The following is a 25,749-nucleotide window of genomic DNA, read 5'->3' as shown; positions in this document are numbered from 1 at the left end:
TGGATGTGCAGTAGAAGGAAATACACTCAAGGACACAATTGTCATGAAAGATTGCATTAATTATTATCACTATGTGAAAGTTCTATGGCCTATTTTACATAGGAGGTGAAATTAGATAATCACAACAGTTTCTTTTAACCTTGGAATCCATAAATCTATGACTGCCAACTTCTGAATCTCAGTAACAGTGAGGATAGTGAAGTTGTTAGCAGCAACAGAAAATGATGGCAGCAGAGAGGATTTGGAGAAAAAAAATAGATCATGTTTAACTTAAGATGATGGGATACCACCCGAGACGCCAGACAGATAACAGCAAATGTGCGAATGTAAAGCAAGACTTAGATCTGACATAATATATGGATGATTTAGTTGAATGAAAAAACACCCCAAAAACTACGCCTCAAAAAACAAGTTACTTACTGGTACAGTACCTATTGTTCTTCAAGGTATGTAGTACACATATATATTTCATTGTAGGTGTAAGTGTGTCCAGTCCCCTTGATCCAGATTTTTGCCAGAAGAATTACCACAGAGCATAACTGGCAGCATTTGCCCTTGTTGTTGTTCCTTCACAGCACTGCCTATCTAATATCTGAAATAGCAGGGAAGGCAGAAGGGTTGTAGAATGTATACGTGCAAAACACATCTTGAAGAGCAACAGTTACTGTACAGGTAAGCAACTTTTCTTCCTCCTGTGTGAATGTAGACAAGATAGTGTTCGCCACAGTGATGGCCATTTGAAGCGATGTTCAGGTAATGAGGTGTTTTTTCAGAGATCATAGCCAAGAACTATTCTTTGAATTTTTCATGTAACTTTGTCTGCTAATTTGGAATCTGCTTACCAATTAAAGGTGTATTTCAACAATAATGTCTGATTATGCAAAACCTTCATCTGAAGGATCATAATAATATAGACCAATTGACAATGCTGGAAAGCCATTACAAATCCAATCTTTTAAAATTCATCCTTTGGAAGGGCCTTAGGATGAGACAGCTTCAGACACTCGTTGTCTACCATAATCACAAGGGATTCTGGGATGGAGTGGTGAAGACATAATCAAATTCCTGTTGGGGAACTTCATAACACTTGTCCACTTGTTTAGGAAGGAGTGGAACAGAGGCTAACATCTGCCAGAGGTCCTTCATAGAATCCAGAAAGGTTTCGTTAATATGACTGGTAACCCTTCTTGTGACAGGAGTTTGTAAGATATCAAAAAAACTTGTGTGAATGGCCTTGCACAAGCTCCTCCTTCAGTCCTAAAGATGTGACATGAGGTCCTGAAACACTTTTAAAGCCTTCCATTGCAGGTGGGATGGAAAGGAGGGTGATCACAGAATCACAGAATCACAGGGCTGGAAGGGACCTCAGGAGGTCATCTAGTCCAGCCCCCTGCTTCAAGCAGGATCAACCCCCACTAAGTCATCCCAGCCAGGACCTTGTCCAGCAGGGACTTAAAAACTTCAAGGAATGAAGAATCTACCACCTCTCTAGGCAACGCACTCCAATGCTTCGCTGCCTGCCTGGTGAAGTAGATTTTCCTAATATCTAACATTCACCTCTCCCTCTTCAACTTCAGACCATTAGTCCTTGTTCTGCCATCTGACACCACTGAGAACATTTGCTCACCCTCCTTTTTAGAGCTCCCCTACAGGAAGTTGAAGGCTGCTATTAAATCACCTATAACTCTTCTCTTCTGTAAACTAAACAAACCCAAATCCCTCAGCCTATCCTCATAGGTCTTGTGCTCCAGACCCTTAATCATTTTTGTTGACCTTAATATAATTGTGGAGATGTGTATCTCAAAGCTGGAAGGGACCTTGTGAAGTTATCAAATCCAGTTGCCTGCTCCTGCCTTTTTATTTTAATCTATTTTGCCCCAGTCCCTAAATGGCCCCCTTACAGATTGAACTTGCAAGCCTGGGTGTAAGCAGGCAACACTCAAACCACTAAGCTATCCCTCACCCTATGATGGCCTTATGCATGTAAGAAGTTGAAATGTGGTGGTCACCTCAAGGTATTTTTCTCTTGACTCTTCTTCTGTTGACTCCAGCAAAGGAGAGGACTGTGAGACAGTGGGTGGATCCTCTCTTGAAGCCTCCAGAAAGGGAAAATGCAATCCCTTCTGCACTGAGAATCCAACAGTGGTCTTGTCAATCTCGGGGTAGTCCAAGATGCACAATAAAGCCAAAGGGAATTACACTCTTTTAACTATCAATCTTGCTCCTTGATTCTAGCATCACAACAGTGTGATCTAAAAGGATACCTGAAAGACTGTGGAGGAAACATAGGTTCTATCATGGCAAAGTTTGAAGAAGAGGTATAATTCTCTTCAGTGAATGGATAAGCAGTTCTAATTGCCATTTGTGGAGGTCTTTAAAGCAGCAAAACCTGGTGCTGTCCTGAAGATACTGACACAGAGGATATATCTGACAGAGCTGGTGGAAGCAGACAAAATGGCAAAAAACAGGACAGTGCTAGCGATGCTGACAGTGCCACCACTGAGGGTTGTGCTGGAGAAACCAGTGGGAGTGAGGGATCTGAGACTGTAAATTAGGTTGACAGCCCTGACCTGATGGAGACTGTTGCTACTGGTGCTCGACAGAAAAGTTTATTGATACCTGAAATGACTGCTTCTTGGAGCACCTAATTGTGCGATCCTCAAGAGGAGAGGCAATACTTGATTTACTCCTACGTGAGCACAGGATATGGTCCACGAGGTGACTATAGCTGCACCACTTTGTAATTGTAGCCATTGTATTTAACATCCCTTTGCCAGTGAAAACACCATTGAGGCTCAGCACAATAACATTTAATTTCAGAAAAGGGAACAACACAAAAATGATGACGTTAGTTAAACAGAGATTAAAAGGTACTGTGTCAGAACTGAAATCCTTGCAAGCTGCATTGAAACTTTGCAAATATACCATACAAGAGGCTCAACTTACATGTAACCCCCAAATTAAAAACAAAACAAAACATAGTAATAGAATCAACAGAAACAGTGAGGGACAAAAAGGCACTCTTAAAAAGTGGAAGTTAAATCCTAGTGGGGAAAACACTAGATGGCAGAACAAGGAGTAATGGTCTGAAGCTGAAGAGGGAGAGGTGTAGGTCAGATATTAGGAAAAGCTACTTCACCAGGAGGGTGGTGAAGCATTGGAATGCGTTGCCTAGGCAGATGGTGGATTCTCCATCCCTCGAGGTTTTTAAGTCCTGGCTTGACAAGGTCCTGGCTGGGATGACTTAGTGGGGGTAGATCCTGCTTGAAGCAGGGGGCTGGACTAGACGACATCCTGAGGTCCCTTCCAGCCCCATGATTCTGTGAAAATAAAAAGGGCTACATCTACACTAGAAGCAGATATCTACAGAAGTTACTGTCAGAAGAGATTTTGTGACAAAGCTTCTGTGAACAGATCATGTCTACACATAAACATGGATGGATCTTTTGATCTGTTCTGTCAACAAAGTCTAAGTGAACTGATTTACACAAAATATCCTAAAATATCTTTAAAACTCAGATTATGCTCTCTGGAGCATCTACACAGCTCTTTTTTTGACAGTTTCTGTCAACAAAACACATTTTGGCTGGGTCTACACAGAGTTCTGCTCAGTGCTGCTGTCGGCAGAGCTGTGCAAAGTGATTTTGGGATTGCAAATGGCTGCTTATTTGTGTGCTCCCAAAGTTCATTACCATAGCCATGCAAAAGTTCAGTGCTGGCAGAAGTGGGTGCTGGCACTGCAGAGGCTGTGTGGATGTGCCTCTGCTTGCTAACCCCCCCTGTCACCAGTCCCTTTTGCCTGAAATGTGCAACAACAGGTGAAACACCAGCCAGGAGAGAGAGCCCAGCTGAAAGTCAGAGCTAATTCCTAGAGTGAATAGCAGGAGGTGCCATGGTGGCAAGCTGAACCCCACTACATATAGCATTTTTTAAATACAACAGAAGCAGGAAGCCTGCTTAAAAACCAGTGGGGCCACTGGGTGATTAAGGTGCTAAAGGAGCACTCAGGGATGATAAGGTCACTGCAGAGAAACTAAATGAATTTGTTGCATCAGTCTTCATGAGTCTTCTGAGTCTGTTTTAGGTGACAAATGTGAGGAACTTTCCCAGACTGAGGTGCTATTAGAGGAGGATTTGGGAACAAACTGATAAACTAAGCAGTAACGAGTCATCAGAACCAGATGGTATCCACAGAAGTTACTCAAATGTGAAAATTGCAGAACCACTAACTGTAGTTTGTAACCTTTGATTTAAACCAGCATCTGTGCAAAATGACTGGAGGATAGCTAAGAGAATGCTAATTTTTTAAAAGGGCTCCAAAGATGATCCCAGCAATTACAGGCCAGTATACCTAACTTAAATAACTAAGTTCAAAGTATAGTAAAGAACAGACTTGTCAAACATATAGGCTGTGGCCACACTAGCCCCTCCTTTCGGAGGGGCTATAGTAATGTGGCACTTTGGAATATGCTAATGAGGCACAGCAATGAATATGCAGCAACTCATTAGCATAATAGAGGTGATGCACACTTCAAAACTGCTGGTTTCAAAATGCATGCTACCTGTGTAGCCAGGGGCCTTTCAAAACGGCTACCCTCATTTTGAAAGCCCCTTCTTCCCAAAACCAAATGGGAAGAAGGGGCTTTCAAAATCAGGGGGCTGTTTTGAAAGGCCCTTGCCTTCATGGGCGGTGTGCATTTCGAAACCGGCAATTTCAAAGCACATGCAGTTGCCATTATGCTAATGAGGTGCTGCATATTAGCATATTCTGAAGTGCCACATTACCATAGCCCCTCCAAAAGGAGGTGATAGTGTGGCCACAGCCATAGATGAAAGTAATTTCTTGGGGAAGAGTCAACATGGTTTTTCTAAAGGGAACCCATGCCTCACCTATCTATTAGACTGTTAGCAATCATTAAGTAAGGAATCGATAATATTACCACATTGCCTCCCTGTAACTCTATGGTATGCCCACATCTTGAATACTGAATGCAGATGTGGTGGTCCATCTCAGAAAGATATATTTGACTTGGAAAAAGTTTAGAAAAGGGCAATAAAATTATTAGGGGTATGGAACCACTTCCATCTAAAGTGAAATTAAAATGATTGTGACTTTTCATGTTGGAAAAGAGATGACTAAGGAGGGATCTTGGTGGTTGCTTGACAATGAGTAGGATGTCTTCATGTCACCCTCCTATTTGTGAGTCCTTTGATGGCTGATCAGCTCAATTTTGGAGCCACAGCTCTTATCACAGAAGAGGCAGGTGTTGGTAGTTGTTGGATCAGCACGGGGCAGTTTTTGTTGCTCTTTATTTTCTTCTCCAACTCTCCTTGTAGGCACTGTGGCAGGACCTCTCAAATTGCCCCACCCCCACAGGGATTACTGTTCTCCACTGAGGACAATCTTGGGCAAGGTTCTCCTAAGTGTTGACCCCGATGCTGGACTTTTTCATGTGTGCGTTTAGCATGTCCTTATTTCAATTCTGCTGGCCCTCAACACTCCTCTGTCTTTCCTCCAATTCAGTAAGCAGAATCTATTTTGTAGGGCACTGATCAGACATCTGAACCACATGACCAGTCCCATGAAGTTGTTGATGAATGCTAATGGCTTCAATGATGGTCATGTCGGACTCTTCCAGGATGCGGTATGATGGTATTGAATAAACAGTGCTCAGAAAAAAAAAGACTCACCTTGTGCAGTAACAGTGGTTCTTCAAGATGTGTTCCCCTATGGGTGCTCTACTCTGCGTGCTGGTTTGTCCTTGCACTGGCGACCAGAGATTTTTCTAGCAGTGTCTACCATGCCGGCACTGCGGTGTCCCTTCATGCTATTGGTGTCCATTATGTGTGAACATGGTGCAGCTCCCTCTGTTCCTTTTCTACCCATGCTAATAAAGCATGAGGCTTCAAAGCTGGGGAATGAGGGAGGGTAGTGGAACACCTAAGGGGACACAGCTTGAAGAACCAGTGTTACTGCACAAGGGGTTTGTCTATACTTGCCCCCAACTTCAAAGGGGGCACGTTAATCAGGGCAAAGGGAGATTACTAATGAAGTGCTGTGGTGAACACACAGCATTACACTATGCTAATTCTCCCCTGCGGCAACTTCAAAGTGTCAAACTTTGCAGTGTTGGCATGCATGTAGCTGCAGGCACTTCTGAGTCCCGTGCTACGTCTAAGTGCCTTTACTCCTCAAAATTTTGGTGAGTAAAGGCACTTTGACGTATCGCAGGCACTTCGAAGTGTCTGCAGCTACACGCATGCTGGAACTTCAAAGTTTGAACTTTGAAGTTGCCGTGGGGAGAATTAGCCTAATGAAGTGCTGCATATTCACCACAGCACTTAATTACTAATCTCCCATCTCCCAGATTAACATGCCCTCTTCGAAGTCGGGGACAAGTGTAGACAAGCCCAAGGTGAGTAACTCTTTCTACTTCTTCAAGTAGCGTCCTTGTGGGTGCTCCACTCTGGGTGACTCAAAAGTAGTGGTCAAATCATGGAGGTGGGTTTGGAGTCCTGTCACTGTCACCAAGGATAGGGCCACCTGTTTGACAGACATAGATGATGCAATGGAGGATGCAAGAGAGTGATGTTGTGCAAATGTGTGATCTGATGACCAAGTGGCTGCTTTGCAAATATCCTGGAGAGGTACATTTTTGAGGAAGGCGGTTATAGAGGATGTGGCTGTGGTGGGATAGGCAGTGATGTTGCCTGGTGGCTCTTTGTTGTGGATGGTGTTGCATGTGTTGATAGATGAAGAAATCCACTGGGAGATCCTCTGAGAAGAAACAGCCTGTTCTTTGGATTGTTCCATGAATGATAGGAAGACTCTAGGAGATATTTACCAGGATTTAGTGCGATCAAGGTAGAACATGAATGCTCTACAGACGTCAAGGTTATTGCCATTCAGCCTGTGATGGGTCAGTGTGTGGCATGGGGAAAAATGCAGCTAAGTATATGGATTCATTGATGGGGAAGGGAGAGGGGACCTTTGGGAGAAATTTGTGGTAAGGCTGTAGTGAAAATTGTATGATGGGGTCAGTCATTAGTTGGGCAAGCTCCTCTACTCTTCAGTTGGAGGTTACTGCAACTAGAAAGGAGACCTTCATAGGTAGGTATGACCAAAGGCAAGTTGCCAAGGGCTCGAAAGGTGGTTTTGTCAGGATCTTAAGCTATGTGGTTTAGATCCCAGATGGTAAAACTAGTGGGTGAACAGATGGAAAAGCGTTTTGTAGGTCAATGAGGAATCACTTGGTGATCAGGTTAGAGAGGAAAGAGCTGTTGTCAGTGGTTCAATGAAAGGCTGCTATAACTGCCACATGTATGCGGATAGTATTTAAAGGCAGGCCTGACTCCCTTAGATGCAATGGGTAGTCTGATGTGGGGTGGGGGGAAGCGTTTAGGGGCATATGGAGTGATTACATTTGAGCCTCCCAGAGAATCTAGTCCATTTGTAAAGGTAAAGTTTCCACTAGGAAACAATCCTGCTGTTGATTAATATTTGTTTTACTCCTTCTGAGCAGGTATTTTCAGCACCTTGGAGCCATGAAGGAACTACATGTGGAGGTGGAGTTTGTGTGGTTTGGGATAGAGAATGCCGCCATGACTCTGGGAGGAAGACTGAGCTGAAGCAGAAAGGTGTATGGATCTGCTACCCTCATTTTGTGGAGGTAAGGACATCATGTTTGTCTCGACCATGCTGGTGCGATGAGAATCAAATGGGCTTCTTCTGCTCTGATTTTGATGATGACTATGGGGAGCACAGGAAGGGGTGGGAATGCATAGAGTAATGGTGCATCACCTTTGATGGAGAAAGTATTCCCAAGGGAGTGATTCTCTGAGGCTGCTCTGGAGCAGTAAATGTGGAATTTTTGATTAGGCTGGTTGTGGAAAGGTCTATGTCCGGTTTCTCCCAATGGCTAAACATGTAACTGAGGGCATGTGTGTCTATCTCCCATTCATGGTGGTCATAATACTTGCAACTGAGGATGTCTACTGTGACATTTAACACTTTTGGGAGGTAAGTGGCAACGGGGTAACATTGTGCACCAGACACCAATTCCATAGTTTGAGAGCTTCCATGCATGGGGATGGAGATTGCGCACTGCCTTCCCAATTGATGTAATGCACGCACGTTGTGTTGTCCGTCCTAATGCTGATAGTCTTGTGAGCTATGTGATTCAGGTAATGCTAGCATATGTACTGTATCACTCTCAGTTCTAAAAGGTTGATATGGGGCATTTGCTTGGTGAAAGACCATTTGCCTTGGACTGTGAAGGCTCCTAAATGGTCTCCCTCTCCCATAAGTGATGCACTAGTCGTAATGTTTAGTGTCAGGACTCACTGATGGAAAGGGATGCCAGTTAGAATGTTCTGTGGATCCATCCATCAGTCTAATGGGCTGAAGACCCATGGCAGAATGGTAACTGACTTGGAGAGTGGGTATCTGGACAGAGTGTGGAAGACTCAGTGATTTGTGTAAATGCATACCAACTGTATACAGGAGCATGGAGACAATGGCACTGATAAAAGATGGCTAGTCATTGTAGACACTCCTGTGTCAGTGCCAAGGTTTGTGTAGTACTTAGTGCTGGTGCTGTCAGTGCAGGTGGCAATGATACATTGGAACAGGATCTCTTAGGTGCCATGACTGGTGCTGGCTGATGTGGCGGCTTCAGTGCCAACTGATGCTTGTGAAGGTGAGGTGATATGAATCATAGGTGCTACGGTGCTGTTGGTGACTGCAGCAGCAGTAGATTGGTGCGGAGCTAGCCTACAGAAACTAAGCCCATTCACACTGGACAGGGAAAGATGGAAGGAAATAGTGAGAGAGGCATCAGACACCAACAGGCACTGAGCCCATGGTTGATGATGACGACGACGACGACGATGATGATGATGGAAGAAAAAAATGTTTTTGGTTTTAGGGTGCAGGGATGGGGAGAGGATATTCTTAAAAATTGGAAGTATGAGGAAACCAAGAGGAATTAACAGGGCTTTTTTTTTTTTTGTCATTTTTCTGTTGAATACAGGGGTGAGAGAAGGAGCTCCATCTGGTGCTGAGGATGGCAGAGAAGGAGCTCAGGGACATGTGTCACATATGCAACTAATGGACACCAATGGCATGAGGGGATGCCACAGTGCATGCACAGCATGGAAGATGCTGCTAGAAAAATCTCCAGTTGCTGGCATCAGGACGCTCAAGCATCAAGAATTGAGCACCAACAGGGACACTACTCAAATAAGAAAATATATTTTTGGTAACAGAGATGACTGCAATCTCTATGAAACAGTGGAATCACAGGTGACGGAAGCACCTCAGACAGTGCTGGTAAGTGTCATCATTTGTGATCTGACCTTGACATGGCACTGGTAGACTCATGTAGAGTTAAGAATGAAACTTCAACACCTCTCAGATAAAGAAAAAAGTTTAAAATGGTTCAAGGAGGCCAGTGGAGGAAAAAAAAGAGGATTTTTTTTTTGCCACGTTTGGGCTTAGAAGCTGGAGGGGTGCTCCCGGTGGCTGAGCTACTTTATTCTCTTGTGATCAGAGTCAGACACTGCAGAGGGAAGCACTATTTTTTCCATAAGATGCACATAGAGGAGGTCCTTGTTTCTTTCGCCTCACTGGAAAACAAGTGCAAATAGGACATTTGTCCATCACACACCCCTCACCTAGACAAATTAGGTAGCTTTAGTGCCTATATTTGACAGCAGTCATGGCCCAGCATTTGGTACATTGCTTAAAACTTGGAAATTTTTTCCTAATTAATTCCTAAATAAAAGGACTAATAAACTATATTAAATCAAATATAATCAGAACCATGTTTAATCAGAGAAAATTCCCACTAGTGGCTGGTTAACTGAAGAGAGGCAGGGAGTTCAAATTCTTGACATAGATGATATGAAGAAACTGAGAAGGATGTGGTAGCCATACCTCTTTTATGACCTTGGCTCTGAGCACAAGGAAAACAAGGCAGCATAAGCCACCTCGTGGTAATGGTGGCAAAAGTCTCCAACTCCAGTGCACTAGAGGCACTTATATTTACACTTACATACGACAGAATATGTATGTATAGTATCACTCAAAGGAAAACTAGATTTCTTTTTTTCATTGTCTTCTGCTTAATGTCACAATAACATCAACAAGAGGTCAAACTTCGATCTATATTTGCAATGCATGGAAACATTGCATGTTACAAAAACAGATTTTGTTTCATAACTGTTTTCTAAAATGACTGCAAATGGTAATTAGATGACAACCAAAACACTTTCAGCTTATTTACAAAGCTGTTTGTTTGTCAAGTCAATTTCTCCAATTAAATATAGGCAAACACAGATAAAATAGAAGACTGAGGAAGGGAAATGAGAGTTTATAAAAGAACAGATGCTCCATTTTATGATCATGTGAGGAATGCTTCCACCATTAGGTCGAAATTATAGTTCTTTACTTGTCTATACCATGTTTGATTGGAATTCTGATTTGGTGAAAGAGAGCTGTTTGGACTGGGTGGAAGCATGGAAAGCTCCATCCACATGGGTTACCAGTGCTGGTGTGGCCATGCTGGGGCCATGAGGATTATGTCTGTCCTGTCCCTGTGAACCTTGAGAAGCACCTTGTGCAAAAGTGGAAATGGAGGAAAGAGGTAAAGAGGTTCTGGCACCCACAGAATGCGGAATGCACATGCTATGAAGCCCAGGCTGAGGCCACAGAAGGAGCAGAATGCAGGACACTTGCAGTTGCTTCAAGACATAAAGAGGTCCAACTACAAAACCTCTACTTTCAGAAGATCAAGGGGAAGACATCCACATGGATCAACCACTCGTGGGTCAGGATCCAACAACTGACATGGTCTGCTATCTGGTCCTGAATTCCCAGGAGATAAGACACTTCCAGGTGAATAGAGTGGGCAATGCAGAGCTCCCACAGGCACAGAGTTTCTGAGCAGAATGGGGAGGAATGCACCCCCACCAGCTGATGTAATACATGGCCGTAGTATTGTCCATCAAGACTGCCACACAGCAACTGCAGAGATGAGGTAGAAATGCCAGATGAGTGAGGTGAATGGCCCAGGGCTCATGCACATTGATGTGGAGAGACTGCAGCTCTACTGTCTGTAACACCTGAGTAGTGAGACATCCCAGATGGGCACCCAAGCCTAAAGCTGACAGGTCTGTACCCAGTGACTTGGTGGGCTGCGAAGTGTGATAGGGAACGTTCAGGGGACACAGCCACCAGTGGAGATTGTTGGAGACATGGCAAGGCAGGGTACTTCAGGCAATGGAGGCAGGTGTCGGTTTCCCAAGTGGATAATCCCACATAATCAAAGGGGAGGTCCTGAATCATTTGCTGGACCTCCAGTGGAAGGCCCAGTGGTAAGGCCCAGGCCACCCTGCACATGGCTATGCTCAGATCAATAGAGTGGGCTGCCACATCACCCATGTCAAAGGCCACTTGCAGAACAATGCCAAGAGCTATCGTGGCAAGGAGAGTGGGACTGGCATCAAGGGTAGGACCAGTGCCAGGAAGGAGAGCAGCATCAAGAACTGGATGTGCCTGCAGTGGGGGCCCTGCATTGTGAACAGGCCAGATTTGAGTGGGATGGAGGAGGTGGCCATGAATGCAACTAGCACCACGAATCAGACCAGGGATGCCTTGACAGCTGTGCCAGAATTCAGAGCAGGGCTGAGATTTCGGGCTGTCAGGTGATGGCACCTGGACAAGCGCAGTCAGAGGTGCAGGCTTACCCCAGGAAATGTGCCAACAGGAAGGGGCCACAGCACCCACCAGGGAGCTCATTGTCCCCACACTGCTCGCTATGTATCAGACATCAACGAAGGACAAACCAGCACTGGATCACCTCTGGGCAAGTTCAGGAGAACAGGGCTAAGTGTGCACGATGCAGGGGCATCAGGATCTTGGGCCCCTGTAGCATTTGGTACCTTCTGTGTTGATGAAGCCACTGTTGATGGATGTTGTTGACAATGACTTGGGTGTCATGGAGACATGCATTGGAGAGCTGGAATGGTGCTATGCTAAAGGTTTTGTACAAGTCAAGCCTCATCTTGGCGCTGAGCCCAGAGCTGAGGAGGGCATGCTATGCACCAAGGATGAGAGTGTGGAGCCATACTGTGATAGTTGAAGGGTCTACTCCATGAGGAGCTGCTGGAGCTGAAAGTCATGCTCCCTATGAGTCTGCAGGTATCACTCATCTGTTTGATGAGCTTCACCCGAGCAATGAAGGCAGGAGTCACGAGGGTCACTCACTGACATGGATTTTAAGCAGTCACGGCATTGCTTAAAGCCCTGGGACATATTTTCATTACTTTAATCATTGGAGGGGAAATGGCAGAAAAAGGAGAAAGACCTTCCCTACCTGACAACTACCTAATACTAACTGAACCAAAAACAAATGGGTATGCTAAACACAAGTATCTACAACTTATTTACACAGAAAGCTGGGGAACTGTGTCATAGCAACAGATAGCCAGCCACACAATAGAAACAGCATCTCTGGCAGTAAGACAGGAACTGAGGAGATGCTGGGTCGGATGGGTCATATATAAGCTTTGCATAGGTGCCATTCCAGGCAGCTCCCCATTTGACCTGGCTGGTAGTTGCTACGAAAACCTTTCCAGCAGCTGTGCACATGCACACACATACACACCTAGTTTGAATAGGCATGAACTTGAAAACTACGAGACTGTTTCCAGAGCTTTCCAGTAACTCTTCATAACACAAATAATCTTAATTTAAAAATAAGACAATCTTGAGCAATCTAAAACATGTCAACATAAAGATGGTTCTCAAATCAAGATTGCCTGTGTGCATCAGCTTATAATTATCATGACTCTGATTAAGTGATTTTAGCTCATCAGGCAGGGTTTGTGGTCCATAGTCCACAAGTCTGACAGAAGCTCTCTGCATGTCCTTTGATCACACTGTAACAATAAGTCCAGTGTAGAGAAGTAGACTCAGAGTTCTCTTGATAGAAATGTTAACTGAATCCATGAAAGCGGATATGGTTACCAAAGTTAAAGAGTGTGACTGAACTTACCATTCACAATTCCATGAAGACACAACTATTAAATTATACATCAGAATATTTTTTAGAAAATTGGTAAAGATAAAATTTTAAATGTAGATAATAAAAAGGCTACATCTATACTGGCCTCTCCCTTTCGAAAGGGGCACGCAAAAACGGCCTCCAAAGCACACTTCTTCCTAATTTTTTTTCAGGAAGAAGGGTGCTTTCAAAAGGGGGGCTTCCTTTCAAAGGAACCCATTCATATGGCTATTTTGGTTTTTCAAAACAGCACTTCCGGAAAGGCAAGTGGCCATCATCATGCAAAAGAGTCAATTAACATGCAAATCGGTGCCTCATTTGTATTTCTGATCAGCTGTTTTGCACACCACTTTCAAAAGGAAGGGGCCAGGGTAGACAAAGCTAAATTGAACTAGTACAAAAATACTTTCTATTTATTAAATCAAATTCTCAAAACAAAGTAAGAAACTTCTCAAGAAATTAGCTGATATGATTAGAAATGGAAATATAAAATAATAAAGTAAGTTTGGGAAACTGTTCAAAATCTACTAAACTAACCTGAAAATTCTGAACCACTGTAAAATACTGAATCTGACATTTTCCTTACTTGAGACTTCAGTGCTTGAAGTTGAGCTTCAAAATTCCAAGCCATCTCATATTTAGTCTTCTGCAAGTTGTCTAATTTCTGTTGAAGTAGCCCTACCTACGTTTAAAACAAACATTAATTTTTACTTTTTTCAAATATTTCCTACAATATTAATATTTAACAGACAAAATTGTAAATTGAACTGTTGTTCCTAAGGCATATCTTTTCATCATTATCAATAACAGTGGGCTCAGCACCCCTTGGTGTCTGATGTCTCTCTCACTATTCCTTTCCATCGTTCCTGTCCAGTGCAGAGTGGCTTACTTTCTGTAGACTAGCTCCGCACCAATCTACTATATCATCTATCCATTCTCTGTGGGGTCTGCCTCTCCTATTTGAACCATCCATTATGCCAAATACCAGCGTCTTGATTTTTCATTCATCGTTCATTCTGCAAATATGCCCAAATAGTTGTAGCTTCCCTTTTATAACCTATTGTACTTATTTAACTGGGGCTGTCAAGTAATCACAGCTAACTCATACAACTACTGAAAATGAATCAGGATTAAAAAAATTAACCATGATTAATCAAAGTTTTAATCACAGCATTAAAATAGAATGTCAACTGAAATTGATTTCATATTTTGGATGTTTTTCTATATTTTCAAATATATTAATTTAAACTATAACACAATACAAACTTTAAACTGCTCACTTATTTTCATTACAAATATTTGCACTGGAAAATGATAAACAGTATTTTTCAATTCACCTCATACAAGTACTATAATGCAATGTCTTTATTGTGAAAGTGAAACTTACAAATGCAGATTTATTTTGTTACATAACTGCACTCAAAAACAAAAAAAAAAAAAAACTATGCAAGTTCAACAGCATGAAGAGTGCATTGTGGGTACCTATCTCATAGTGCCTTAGCCCCAGTTGCTTGTGGGTGTTTCATGTTAGAAGCCTAGAATGTAAACCACTGTCCCAGAATTCAGAGCACCCAGTAACAGAATTCAGACCTCTCCCATACCAACCCAAGTTCCCTGTGCTGCGTGTCCTCGGCAGATGTTAGTATGGCAGAGAGCAGACGTGCTACCAGTGCTGTCCACTCCTACCTGATTCAGTTGGCTATGCATTAAGACCTTCCTACTTACAGGTCTGGGCACTGCAGAATTCAAATTCTAATTCAATCAAACATTTGCAGGCTTCCTGTGACCTTCTTCCTGCACACCCCCTGGAGAGCAGTGGAGAAGGAAGTGGCCATACATGGAGGATCACTGCGTAGCTTTGTCGGATACATACGGTACACTTCTGAAGGCTAATAAATTTGAATTAAAGACATGATGCTTTCACACTAGTCTTTATGCAGATGTAGGGAATGTGGCAGAAGGAATGCAATGCTGCTGAAGGCTGGGAGGAATGTGTCTCCCAGAGGTCATCTGCATGAGAATGCAAAGGGCTGCAGGTGTGATACTGAGGCTGGGAGGAATGTGTCTCCCAGAGATCATTTGCATGAGAATGCAAAGGTGTGCATGTGTGATATCTTTTCAGGCAAAGCCTAATGGGTAGCAAGTAAGCCATGAGATTTGGTCTATTGTAAACATGTAGTTGTAAAATCACAATTTAAGCTGACACTTAGTGCGGGAGTTGTGAGATCTCACCAATGCTCTGGGTTGTTGTGGGGGGGACAGGGCAGTCGCCATAGCTGTGTAAGACATTGATTACACAGGGCTTCCTGGTTTAAAGCATTGTAAAGGAGAAAGGGAGGGGTAGTGTTTTAGCCAGCTTGCTGAGTGTCTTAGCCCTGCCTATGCCTTAGCCATATAGCTGTAAGACTGGCTTGACTAATCCTCCCTATCTGTTGAAAGATAGAGCTGGATACTAGGGTGTTTGTGAAACCCCATACTAAAGATATTAAGAGCTGAAATCACAGAGTGGCAGCTCCGGCCATGCAGAGCTAAAATCACAGGGCTGTGCCTCAGGGCAATCCTAAGCAGTGGCATTGGGAGTGATGATGGCACCCAGCAGGTAGGAGAAGCAGCAGATAATAGTGACTGGTGGGTGGCTGGTAGGAGGAGCGGTGGATAACAGTGACTGGCGGGTGACCAGTGGCAGCAAGGGGAGGCTGCAGACAAGTGGACAGCTAGTACTGCCCTGGTGATGTATCGGTGGGCTTTGGGTTTGGGACTGCACCGCAGAAGGTACACCCTGTGACTGTGTGTGGGGTAAAGAGCCAAGAACCCCAGCAAGAGACTTGGTTCTACTGCATATGGGGATGGTATCTTGGTAAAGAGGTTTGTCTCTTCTTTGCTTAGATATACTGCATCTGTCACTGTAACCTTGGGGTAGGTTATGGTCATTAAACAAGCCATTTCTATCTCAGACTCTGTGCTTGCGAGGCGGGGAGAACCGCCTTACAGGCACCCAGCATGGGAGTGAAATTGTCCCAGGCCACTGGGTGGGGGCTCGAGCCAGTTGGTTGTATCCTTGACAGCAAAACCCCACAGGAGTTGAACCTGGCCCTTCTGGCAGGCATCTGGCATTAATAGAAGGGTTACACAAAATTTAAAATTTTAAATTGATGCTATACCCATCTCATATTGTTGACATTTTGTTATTGGTATTAGGGTTCACTAATTCCAGCTAATAGTATTTACAGTGAAGACAGTGATGTTTCAATATCAAGCTAACTCCTTTAAATTTGATTTTATCTCATAGTGTAGATGTAGCTTTAGAAACAAATCTGATTACATTTATGGAGATAATGCTGCCCACTTCTTATATATAATGTCATCTGAAAATGAGAATAGGGGTTCATATGGCACTTTTGTAACTAACATTGTAAGGCATTTACATGCCAAATGTGATAAATATTCATATGTCCCTTCATGCTTTGACCACCATTCCAGAGGATATGCTTCAATGCTGATGATGTTCATTTAAAAAAGTGTATTAATTCAATCTGAATTCTTTGGGAGAAAACTGCATGTCTCCTGCTCTGTTTTACCCACATACTGCCATATATTTCCTGTTATACAGTCTCGGATGATGATTTGGCACATATTTGTTTTAATACTTTCACTGAAGAACTGACAAAACACAAAGAAGGTACCACTATGACATTTCTAAAGATAGCTACAGTACTCGATTCAAGGTTTAAGAATCTGACATACCTTCCATAAATCTTAGAGGGTGGAGTTGTAGAGCATTCTTTCAGAAGTTTTAAAATAGGAATATTTCAATGCAAAAACTACAAAACCTGAACCACCAGAAAAAAAATAAAAACAGCCTTCTGCTGGTGGCATATGACTCAGATGATGAAAATGAACATGCATTGGTCCACAGTGCTTTGGATCATTATCAGCCTGAACCAGTGGTTTTTTGTGCTGGTACTTGCCAATACTGAGTACTGGCCCTTTGGCAGCCCCAGCCACTGGACTGGCTGGGGAGGAGGACAGGAAGCAAGCTGAGTACCGGCTCCTCATTTTTTATAAAAAAAGCACTGACCAGAATACATCATCAGCATGGACACATGTCCTCTGGAATGGTGGCTGAAGGGACATACAAATCCTTAGCACATATGGTACATGAATATCTTGGGACACCTGCTAAAACAGTGCCACACAAACTCATTTGCTCACTTTCATGTGATATTGTAAACAAAAAACCTGAAAGCATTATCTCCTGCAAATGTAAACAAACTTGTTTGTTTAAGAGATTGGAGGAACAAAAAGGAGGCCTTGGTGGAACTGTAGGCACTAAAATTTTACATTGTTTTACTTTTGAATGAAGTTAGTTTTGTGCACATAATTCTACATTTGTAAATTGAACTTTCATGATCGATCGCACTTGTAATGAGGAACCTAAAAAATATTGCAGGTTAAACCTCTCTAGTCTGGAACCCTTGGGACCTGATCAGTGCTGAATCAGAGAATTTGCAGGACCACAGGAGGTCAATTTTGTCTAGCAGTATGACCAACACTTCCAGTATTTACTGGGCTCTTACAGGACATTTAGGGGCAAATTTGAGCTAAATGACAGCACAGAACATTTATAGCCAAGACTAGTAGTTGTAAACAAACTTTATGGGACCACAGGAAACTTGGCCATACTCATGATAAGTGGACATGTGGCTAACTAAAATCATGCTGGACCACAAATGTTGTTGGACCAGGGTGTGCTGGACTAAAGAGGTTCATCCTGTATTTTACAGTGCAAATATTTGTAATAAAAATAAATATAAAGTGAGTATTGTATACATTGTATTCTGTTTTGTAATTTAAATCAATATATTTGAAAATTTAGGAAACATCCACAACTATTTAAATAAATGATATTCTGTTATTAACAGTGTAATTCTGTGATTAATCATGGTTAATGTGTTAATGGCTTAATAGCCCAAATTTTAACAAGTTATCAAAAATAAAAATTAGATACTACAAAACTGAGACTTGGTCTACACCAGGCAGATAAGTCAATTGCAGATATGCAATTCTAGTTATGGCAACTGAATAGCTAGAATTGACTTTTCTGCAATCAACTTACCTGGCCAGCTATACAGAGGGAGATCACTGGTAGAAACTCTCCCACTGATCTCCCATTGACCTCCTTACTCCTCCCAATATTGAGGAGTGCAGGGGTTGACTGCTGACCCCAGATAGTTCAATTTTGCACTTCTCTACCAGACATGCAAAATCAAACTCTGGAAGACCAACCCTGAGTGGGTCAATCTTCCCAGCAGTGCAGATATACCCTAAATTGCTTCAGTTTGAGATTATGTATCCAAAAGCCCATTGCATATTTGCATTATAATTTGAATATAGCATTATATAATTATATAATGAAGGATCTTGTTTTAGGAGCAATTCTTTAGACCAGCCCTGACATCAGATGTTGAGTTGAGCACGGGGCACATTCATATCTGCATGTAATTTTTGCTGGACCAGCCTCATAAAATAAGCAGTGCCCATCACCCATTTAGGGCAACAACTAACTTCTTTATTTGTCTCTTTTAATATGCACAAGTTAATGCATTACTTTAAAAAAACATAAAAAATCCCACTGAAATTACACTTACAAGCATTGGGGCAACAAAATGTAGGTAAGTCTGTGTGATAGGATGGGTTGTAATTGCAGATAGTGAAAAAGGTAAAATAGCACCTTGCTGCACAGATCAACTTTCATATATGCATAGAAAATCAAACCTGCTTTCAATAGTGACAAAAATTTTTTTTGCTAATTTTTACGCTTATTAATTCTGCAGCGCCAACATATCTAAGAGTTTGCAGGATGGATTTTTGTCACAATTTCTTTACTAAACATGAATTAAACATATGTAAACTCTTGGGAGACATCAGGACTGCATTACTGTTTGTGAACATATATTCCGTAGATAAGACTGCATCTGTAAAGTGTCTAGGACAGGGCTGTCCAACCTTTTCTCATGGTGGGGGGAGCCACACAGCAATTTTTTACGTTCCAAGGACCGAACATCAAATAGCCCCAACTCATCACCTCCTACCCTCAGGCTTAAACCCGTTGCAGCCCCAAACCACCCCCAACTCCCAGCCTTAGATCCCCTGCAGCCCCAAACTGCCCTGAGCCTTAAACCCCCCTGCCCAAAACCACCCACTGAACATTGTGGCAGGGGCAGCTCCCTGCTGCGCTGAAAGAATAGGACTCAGTTTAATTGGTTTAATGTCCAGATCCTTTCTGCCAGCTGTTAAAGCAATTAAACTGAGTTCTACTCCAGTGTTTTTAATCTTTTTTTATAAAGTACCCCTTTATCAAAAAAAAAATTGTAAGTATCTCAGTACACGCTATTTTCAGAGACGCAAAATCCCCAGTCCCCCCTCCTGTCTCCAGAGCCAGGCAGCCCCAGCTCCCCACTTTAACCCAATCCTCCTTTTCCCCAGAGCCAGGCACCCCCAGTCTCCCCACTTTAAACCAATCCCCCCATCCCCCACAGCCAGGACCTCCCTTCTCTAAATAAATACCCTTATCCTCCCCCAGAGCCAGGCACCCTCAGCACAAACTGAATGTGGTGACTTACCAGAGCTGCCACCACTTCAGGAGAAGCAGGAGCTGCGTGAGCTGGGACTTGAGCCATGCCTGCATCAGGGCCCAAGTCAGGGCCCATGTGAGCCATGCTGGCTGGAGCCAGGACCCATGCAAGCTGCACTGGCAGGAGCCGTGCCGGCTGGAGCCTGGGCTTATGCAAGAGGCACCAGAAAAATGGCAGTGCTGCTGGCAGCGCAAACTAGATAAAAAGGCTCCAGAGGCTGGATTCAGGCCTGTGGGCCATGGATTGGACAACCCAAGTCTAGGAGAAAACCCCTCTAAATTTCTGTGTTCCTAGATGGTCAAATTGAACCTCTTTGGTGCAGCACTCACTCACTTTGGCAACATCTTTTACACAGCATGACTTTGGTTAGCTGGATGACCACTTATCGTGGGTGTGGCCAAGTTTCCTGTCGTCCCATAAAATTTGTCTACAACCACCAGTCCTGGCTCTCAGTGTTATGTGCTCTTATTTAGCTGTAATTTACTCCTAAATGTCTTTTAAGCACCCAGCAAACAGTGGAACTGTTGGTAATACTGCTAGACAACATTGACCTTCTGTAATTCAGCAAATTCTCTCATTGATCAGATCCTGAGGGTGCTGAATGAGGGACGTTTAACTTGTACTGCAATATAAATAATAATGATGATGAGGGAATTTCCCAGATGCAAATGAAGACCTAGTTTGGTTGGAAGAAACTTTATAATTAGTGAAGAAGCACAACAAGGAAATGACCCATTTTGACTTTAAAATCTCAGATTGAATTAGCTGGACTGGAATGGAGTAAAAACATCAAATCAACTTTTAATTTGTAACCAGTGGACATATTTGAAGTGGACATAATTGAGATACACTAAATATTAGACCTCTCAATGACATTTTACAGTCATTTTTTCAGAGCAGAACCAAATTTTAATACAAAATATCAGAGATAATTACTGATATTTAAAAAACTTGTTTTGTATTCTGATGTGATATACTGAACCAGCATATTCATAAAACATGCTATTGACTAACTTCCAGACTTAAATGCTTTCTTTATAGGACATGGTATTCATTTAAGTACCTCTTGACCTTTTAGATCCAGCTTGCTTTGGGCATTCGCTAATTCTTTGTCCCGGATATTCATTTTTGCCTCCAACGCTTGCACCTTCCTTTCCCATTCCAATTTCTTGTTGTTTACCATGTTGTCAATGCGGTGGATTAATTCCTGAAGCTCAGCCTCACATGGAGAAGCTCTAATAATATAAGCACACATATTTCATATAAATGAAGTTATATTTTTCTTTCCTAATTGACCAGAACCCATTGCTTCATTAAGGATAGCTTTCTGTATAAATAGCTTTTTCAGGAAGGTGAGATGCATAGGCTGGGATCCTCAAAGAATTTAGGTTCCTAACTTTCATAGCAATGTTCTCAACCTACAGTCCACATAACACATAACTGCAGCCCATGTGACATCCTCAGGGCCACACACATAGTCTACAACATATATTGGAGAGCTACATATGCAGTTTACAGCGGTAAACAGTTTAAAAGCCATGATATCAAAGGCAGCTAGATGCCCTAATTATCTTTGAGTATTTAAGCCATAATGCCAAACTTGAAGACGCTGGTATCACGGGTGTGGGAGGTTTAAAGATCAAGGCAGTCAGAGACATGCCAGCACCAATGACTATGAGAGGGGTACAGATAATCTCTGACTTGGTTCTTGTATCAGGCAGGGTATCAGTCTCTCAAAAATATGAATAACAGTTTATTGTAATGAAGTACTGTTTTTCCTTGAAGGTAAGTAAGTCAATTCCAACTTTTTTTTCATAGTGAGGTGGGCAGCTCATGTGGTAAGTCTCTTTCTGCAAGTGAGTCTGTTCTGGTAAGGCTATGATCTGAAGAAGTGGGTCTGTCCCACAAAAGCTCATCACCTAATACATTATTTTGTTAGTCTTTAAAGTGCTACATGACTGCTTTTTTGTTTTCATAGAATACAGACTAACAGGGCTATCTCTCTGTTACTTTTCTGCAAGTGGTTATCAACAACCTGCAGGTGTAACACATATAACAAATATATTAATTTCTGGACAATAAGCATATTCCTCAGCTTTTCTAAGACAGCTGTCATAGCCAGCTGTGAAGCATATATAAAGCTATAGTGCTATTTTTGTGAAAATAGAGGAACTGGTACTCAGCCAGCTACCCCTCCCCTGCTGCCACCACTGGGGTTCCCGCTGCTGAAGCTGTCAGTGGGGTTCTGTGCCCCCTGCCAGCTTCCCACCGTGGGGATGCCTGGGGCAGTGAGGGCTCTAGCGCCCGCGCTGCTGTGGGGCTGGCAAGGGCTCTGGCTCCTATCTCCTGTGCTGCTGGGGGCCGATAGGGGCTCTGGCCCCTGTGCTGCTGTGGTGCTGGCAAGGACTCTGGCTCCCAGGGCCCATGAGGCTGCAGGGGGGTGGCGGAAGTCCTAGCCTTCATATCCTCCTCTGGCAAGGAGTTCCGCATTTTGACTATGTGCTGTGTGAAGAAGAATTTCCTTTTATTTGTTTTAAAACTGCTCCCCATTAATTTCATTAGGTGTCCCCCTGTTCTTATATTATGGGAACAAGTAAATAATTTTTCTTTGTTCACTTTCTCCACACCACTTATAATTTTATAAACCTTTTTCATATCCCCCCTCAGTCTCCTCTTTTCTAAGATGAAAAGTCCTATTCTCTTTAATCTCTCTTCATCAGGGACCAGTTCCAAATCCCTAATCATTTTAGTTGCTCTTTTCTGAACCTGTTCTAATGTCAATATGTGTTTGTTGAGATGAGGTGACCACATTTTTATGCAGTATTCAAGATGTGGGTGTATCACGGTTTTATATAAGAGCAATAAGATATTCTCCTTTTTACGCTCTCTCTTTTTTTAATGATTCTTAACATCCTGTTTGCTATTTTGACTGGCACTGCACACTGCATGAGTGTTTTCAGAGAACTACCGCTGATGACTCCAAGATCTCTTTCCTGATTAGCTGTAGCTAAATTAACCCTCATCATATTGTATGCATTGTTGGCGTTATTTTTTATCCAATGTGCACTACTTTTCATTTATCCACATTAAATTTCATTTGCCATTTTGTTGCCCAGTCACTCAGTTTTGTGAGATCCTTCTGACATTCTTCACAGTCTGGGTTAGTCTTAACTATCCTGAGCAATTTAGTATTGTCTACCAACTTTGCCACATCCCAGTTTACTCTTTCTCGAGATCATTTACAAATAAGTTGAATAGGATTGGTCCTAGTACTGACCCTGGGGGAACACTACTAGTTACCCCTCTCCATTCTGAAAATTTACCATTTATTCCTACCTTTTGTTTCCTGTCTTTTAATCAATTCCCAATCCATGAAAGGATCTTCCCTTTTTATCCCCTGATAACTTAATTTACATAAGATCCTTTGGTGAGGGACTTTGTCAAAGGCTTTCTGGAAATCTAAGCACACTATATCTACTGGATCCCCCCCGTCCACGTGTTTGTTGATCCCTTCACAGAACTCTAATAGATTAGTAAAACATGATTTCCCTTTACAGAAATGATGGCAGCTTCTACACTTGCCCGCTCCCGTTGGAGGTGGCATGGTAATGAGGCAATTTGTAGCAGGCTAATGAGGTCCTAATGTGCATATTCAGCACCTCATTAGCATAATGACAGCTGCACAAATTTCAAAGTGCAGACTTCGAATTGCAGATTGACAGTGTAGATGCGGGCGGCTTAGAAATAAGTGTCCCACTTCGACATTCCCTTACTCCGATCTAGTTTTGTGGGAGTAAGGGAATGTTGAAGTGGGGCACTTATTTCGAAGCTGCCTGCATCTACAATGTCAATCTGCAATTTGAAGTCTGCACTTTGAAATTCGCACAGCTGCCATTATGCTGATGAGGCACTGCATTATGCACATTAGCGCCTCATTAGCCTGCTTCGAATTGCTTCATTACCATGGCTTCTCTGATGGGAGGGGGCAAGTGTAGAAGCAGCCCATGTTGACTTGTGCCCAACAAATTATGTTCTTCTATGTGTCGGACAATTTTATTCTTTACTATGGTTTTAACTAGTTTGCCCATTATCAACATTAGATTGACTGGTGTGTAATTACCAGGATTGCCTCTAGAGCTCTTTTTAAATACTGGCATTACATGGGACATGAAGATGTCCTACTTGTTATCGAGTGACCACCAAGAGAAGAGTGACTAGTACTTCTCTGTACTTCTATGTATATACATGGAAAAAACAAAGAAGAACACAGGGGAATTATCTTAAAACTTTACACTTGCAAATTCTACAACCTTCCAAAGGAAAAAACAAAACAAAACAAAACAAAAATTCCGTTTACGGCTCCAACCCCCAAAACAGAAGTCAGTGCTTACCCAACCTCAACTTGCTCCTGCAACACTTGCAATTTCTGCTCCATTTTCCCCTCTGTATTGCTCTTTTAATCTGTCAAAAGCAAACAATGAAATAAAACAATGTAGACTCATGTATGTATACTTATATAGTCATTTGCTATGTATGGAATGTTTCATTTTTTAAATTTTGTAACTTTTTAATTGCAAATACCCAATGCAAACTGAATTGTGGAGTAGCTCCATGGAATAGCTAGCTCACAGTGTGCATTGCACTGAGATACGGACTAACCCCAACTCTGTGACAGCAGCTGTGGGAGTTGATGCAACACTGGGATTTAGAGAACCCCTGGCTTTGCCCAGAGGTGGCTGTGATGTAACTGTAGGGATAGAGCAGCCAGTAGTCACCATGGAAGAGAAGACGTGTCAGTTGGGACTGAGAGCAGTAACTACACAGCATAAGGCTGGCACTAGTATGGGGGGAGGCCCTGGCTCTTCAAGGACAGGGACCAGTAGAGATGAAGCTGGCAGGGAGGCTGACATGGGGGACAGGGACTAGCCAGGATGAGGCTAGCATGGTGGGGAAGCCCTGGCTCTGTGGGGCATGGACTGGTCAGGATGAGCCTGGCCTGGGGGGAAGCCCTGGCTCTGTGCAGGCAGGAACCAGTGGGACTGAGGCTGCCATGTGGGGGCAGGGACTGGTGGGAGTGAGGCTGACATGGGGGGGGCAGGGACCGGTGGGACTGAGGCTGACATGGGGGGGGGCAGGGACCGGTGGGACTGAGGCTGACATGGGGGGGGCAGGGACCGGTGGGGGTGAGCCTGGCCTGGGGAGCAAGGACCAGGGGTGAGGCTGGCCTGTGGGGAAGGACTGGTCAGGGTGAGGCTGGCACTGACATGGGGGGGGTCAGACACCGGTGGGGGCGAGGCTGGCCGGGGGGAAGCCCCGGCTCTGTGGGGAGAGACCGGCGGGGCGAGGCTGGCACTGACCTGGGGCAGGTCCCCGGCTCTTTGGCAGTAACAGGGCGGGTGGTGGAGCCACCTCCAGACCGCAGCCGTCGCACTCTAGCGCGGGACCCGCTCTCCGCTCCTCCTGCGGCTTCTCTGCTCCCCGGGGCGGGCGGGCGCCGGCCGCGGCCCGGCCCCCGATCGCGGCGCTCGCAGCCACCTGCGCCGTCCCGCCCCGGCTCCCGCCTCCGCGCTAGCCGCGGCGGTTACGGGACAGGCCCGCCGGCTTCCCCGGTTACCAGGGAGACGCGAAAGGCCGGGGGCGGCGGCTGGCTGAGGAAAGGCGCTGGGGCGGCCCTAGGAGAGCCAGACGCTCAGGAGCTGAGAGGCGGGGCGCCGCTTGCACTGGCCAGGGGCCGGCCGAGAGAGCAGCGAGCACCGTGGGGCAGGGCAGGGCCGCAGGTGACCGCAGCCCTAAGGAGGCGGGGGCAGAGTGGGGGCACCCGGCTTCTGCCAGTAAAATCTCAGCAGGGGGTTCCTGGCTCATAGCTCTCATGAGTCACCAGGGTCAGGGCTGGGATGGGGGCCTGAGTGCAGGGGGATGGGGCAGGCAATGGCAGGGGTGGGGAAGGTTGGGGCTGAGTGGCCACGTCTGCGTGGGCAGCCTCTGTCCACAGGGAAACCTCGGCAGCACCTCTGTCAACAGCTCGCGCCTCAGGACAAAAGAGCAGG

General features: G+C 44.0%; 1 protein-coding gene across 1 annotated transcript in view; it reads right to left on the bottom strand.

Moving 5' to 3' along the window:
- Nucleotides 1-24,137, bottom strand: part of DEUP1 (deuterosome assembly protein 1) — a 118,789-nt gene extending 94,652 nt beyond the window's left edge. Inside the window, exons 1-3 of the mRNA XM_074984034.1 lie at nucleotides 24,094-24,137; nucleotides 20,766-20,937; nucleotides 13,654-13,749 (exon numbers count right to left, since the gene is read on the bottom strand). Of these exons, the coding sequence (XP_074840135.1) occupies nucleotides 13,654-13,749; nucleotides 20,766-20,937; nucleotides 24,094-24,137 (312 nt within the window). The remainder of the gene's footprint in view (nucleotides 1-13,653; nucleotides 13,750-20,765; nucleotides 20,938-24,093) is intronic.
- Between the last annotated feature and the right edge of the window lie 1,612 nt (nucleotides 24,138-25,749).

This window comes from Carettochelys insculpta, chromosome 1, assembly GCF_033958435.1.
Source record: "Carettochelys insculpta isolate YL-2023 chromosome 1, ASM3395843v1, whole genome shotgun sequence".
NCBI classification, from domain to species: domain Eukaryota; kingdom Metazoa; phylum Chordata; order Testudines; family Carettochelyidae; genus Carettochelys; species Carettochelys insculpta.
Note: the sequence above shows the minus strand (reverse complement) of the source record. Positions and strands in the feature narration are given on the sequence as shown.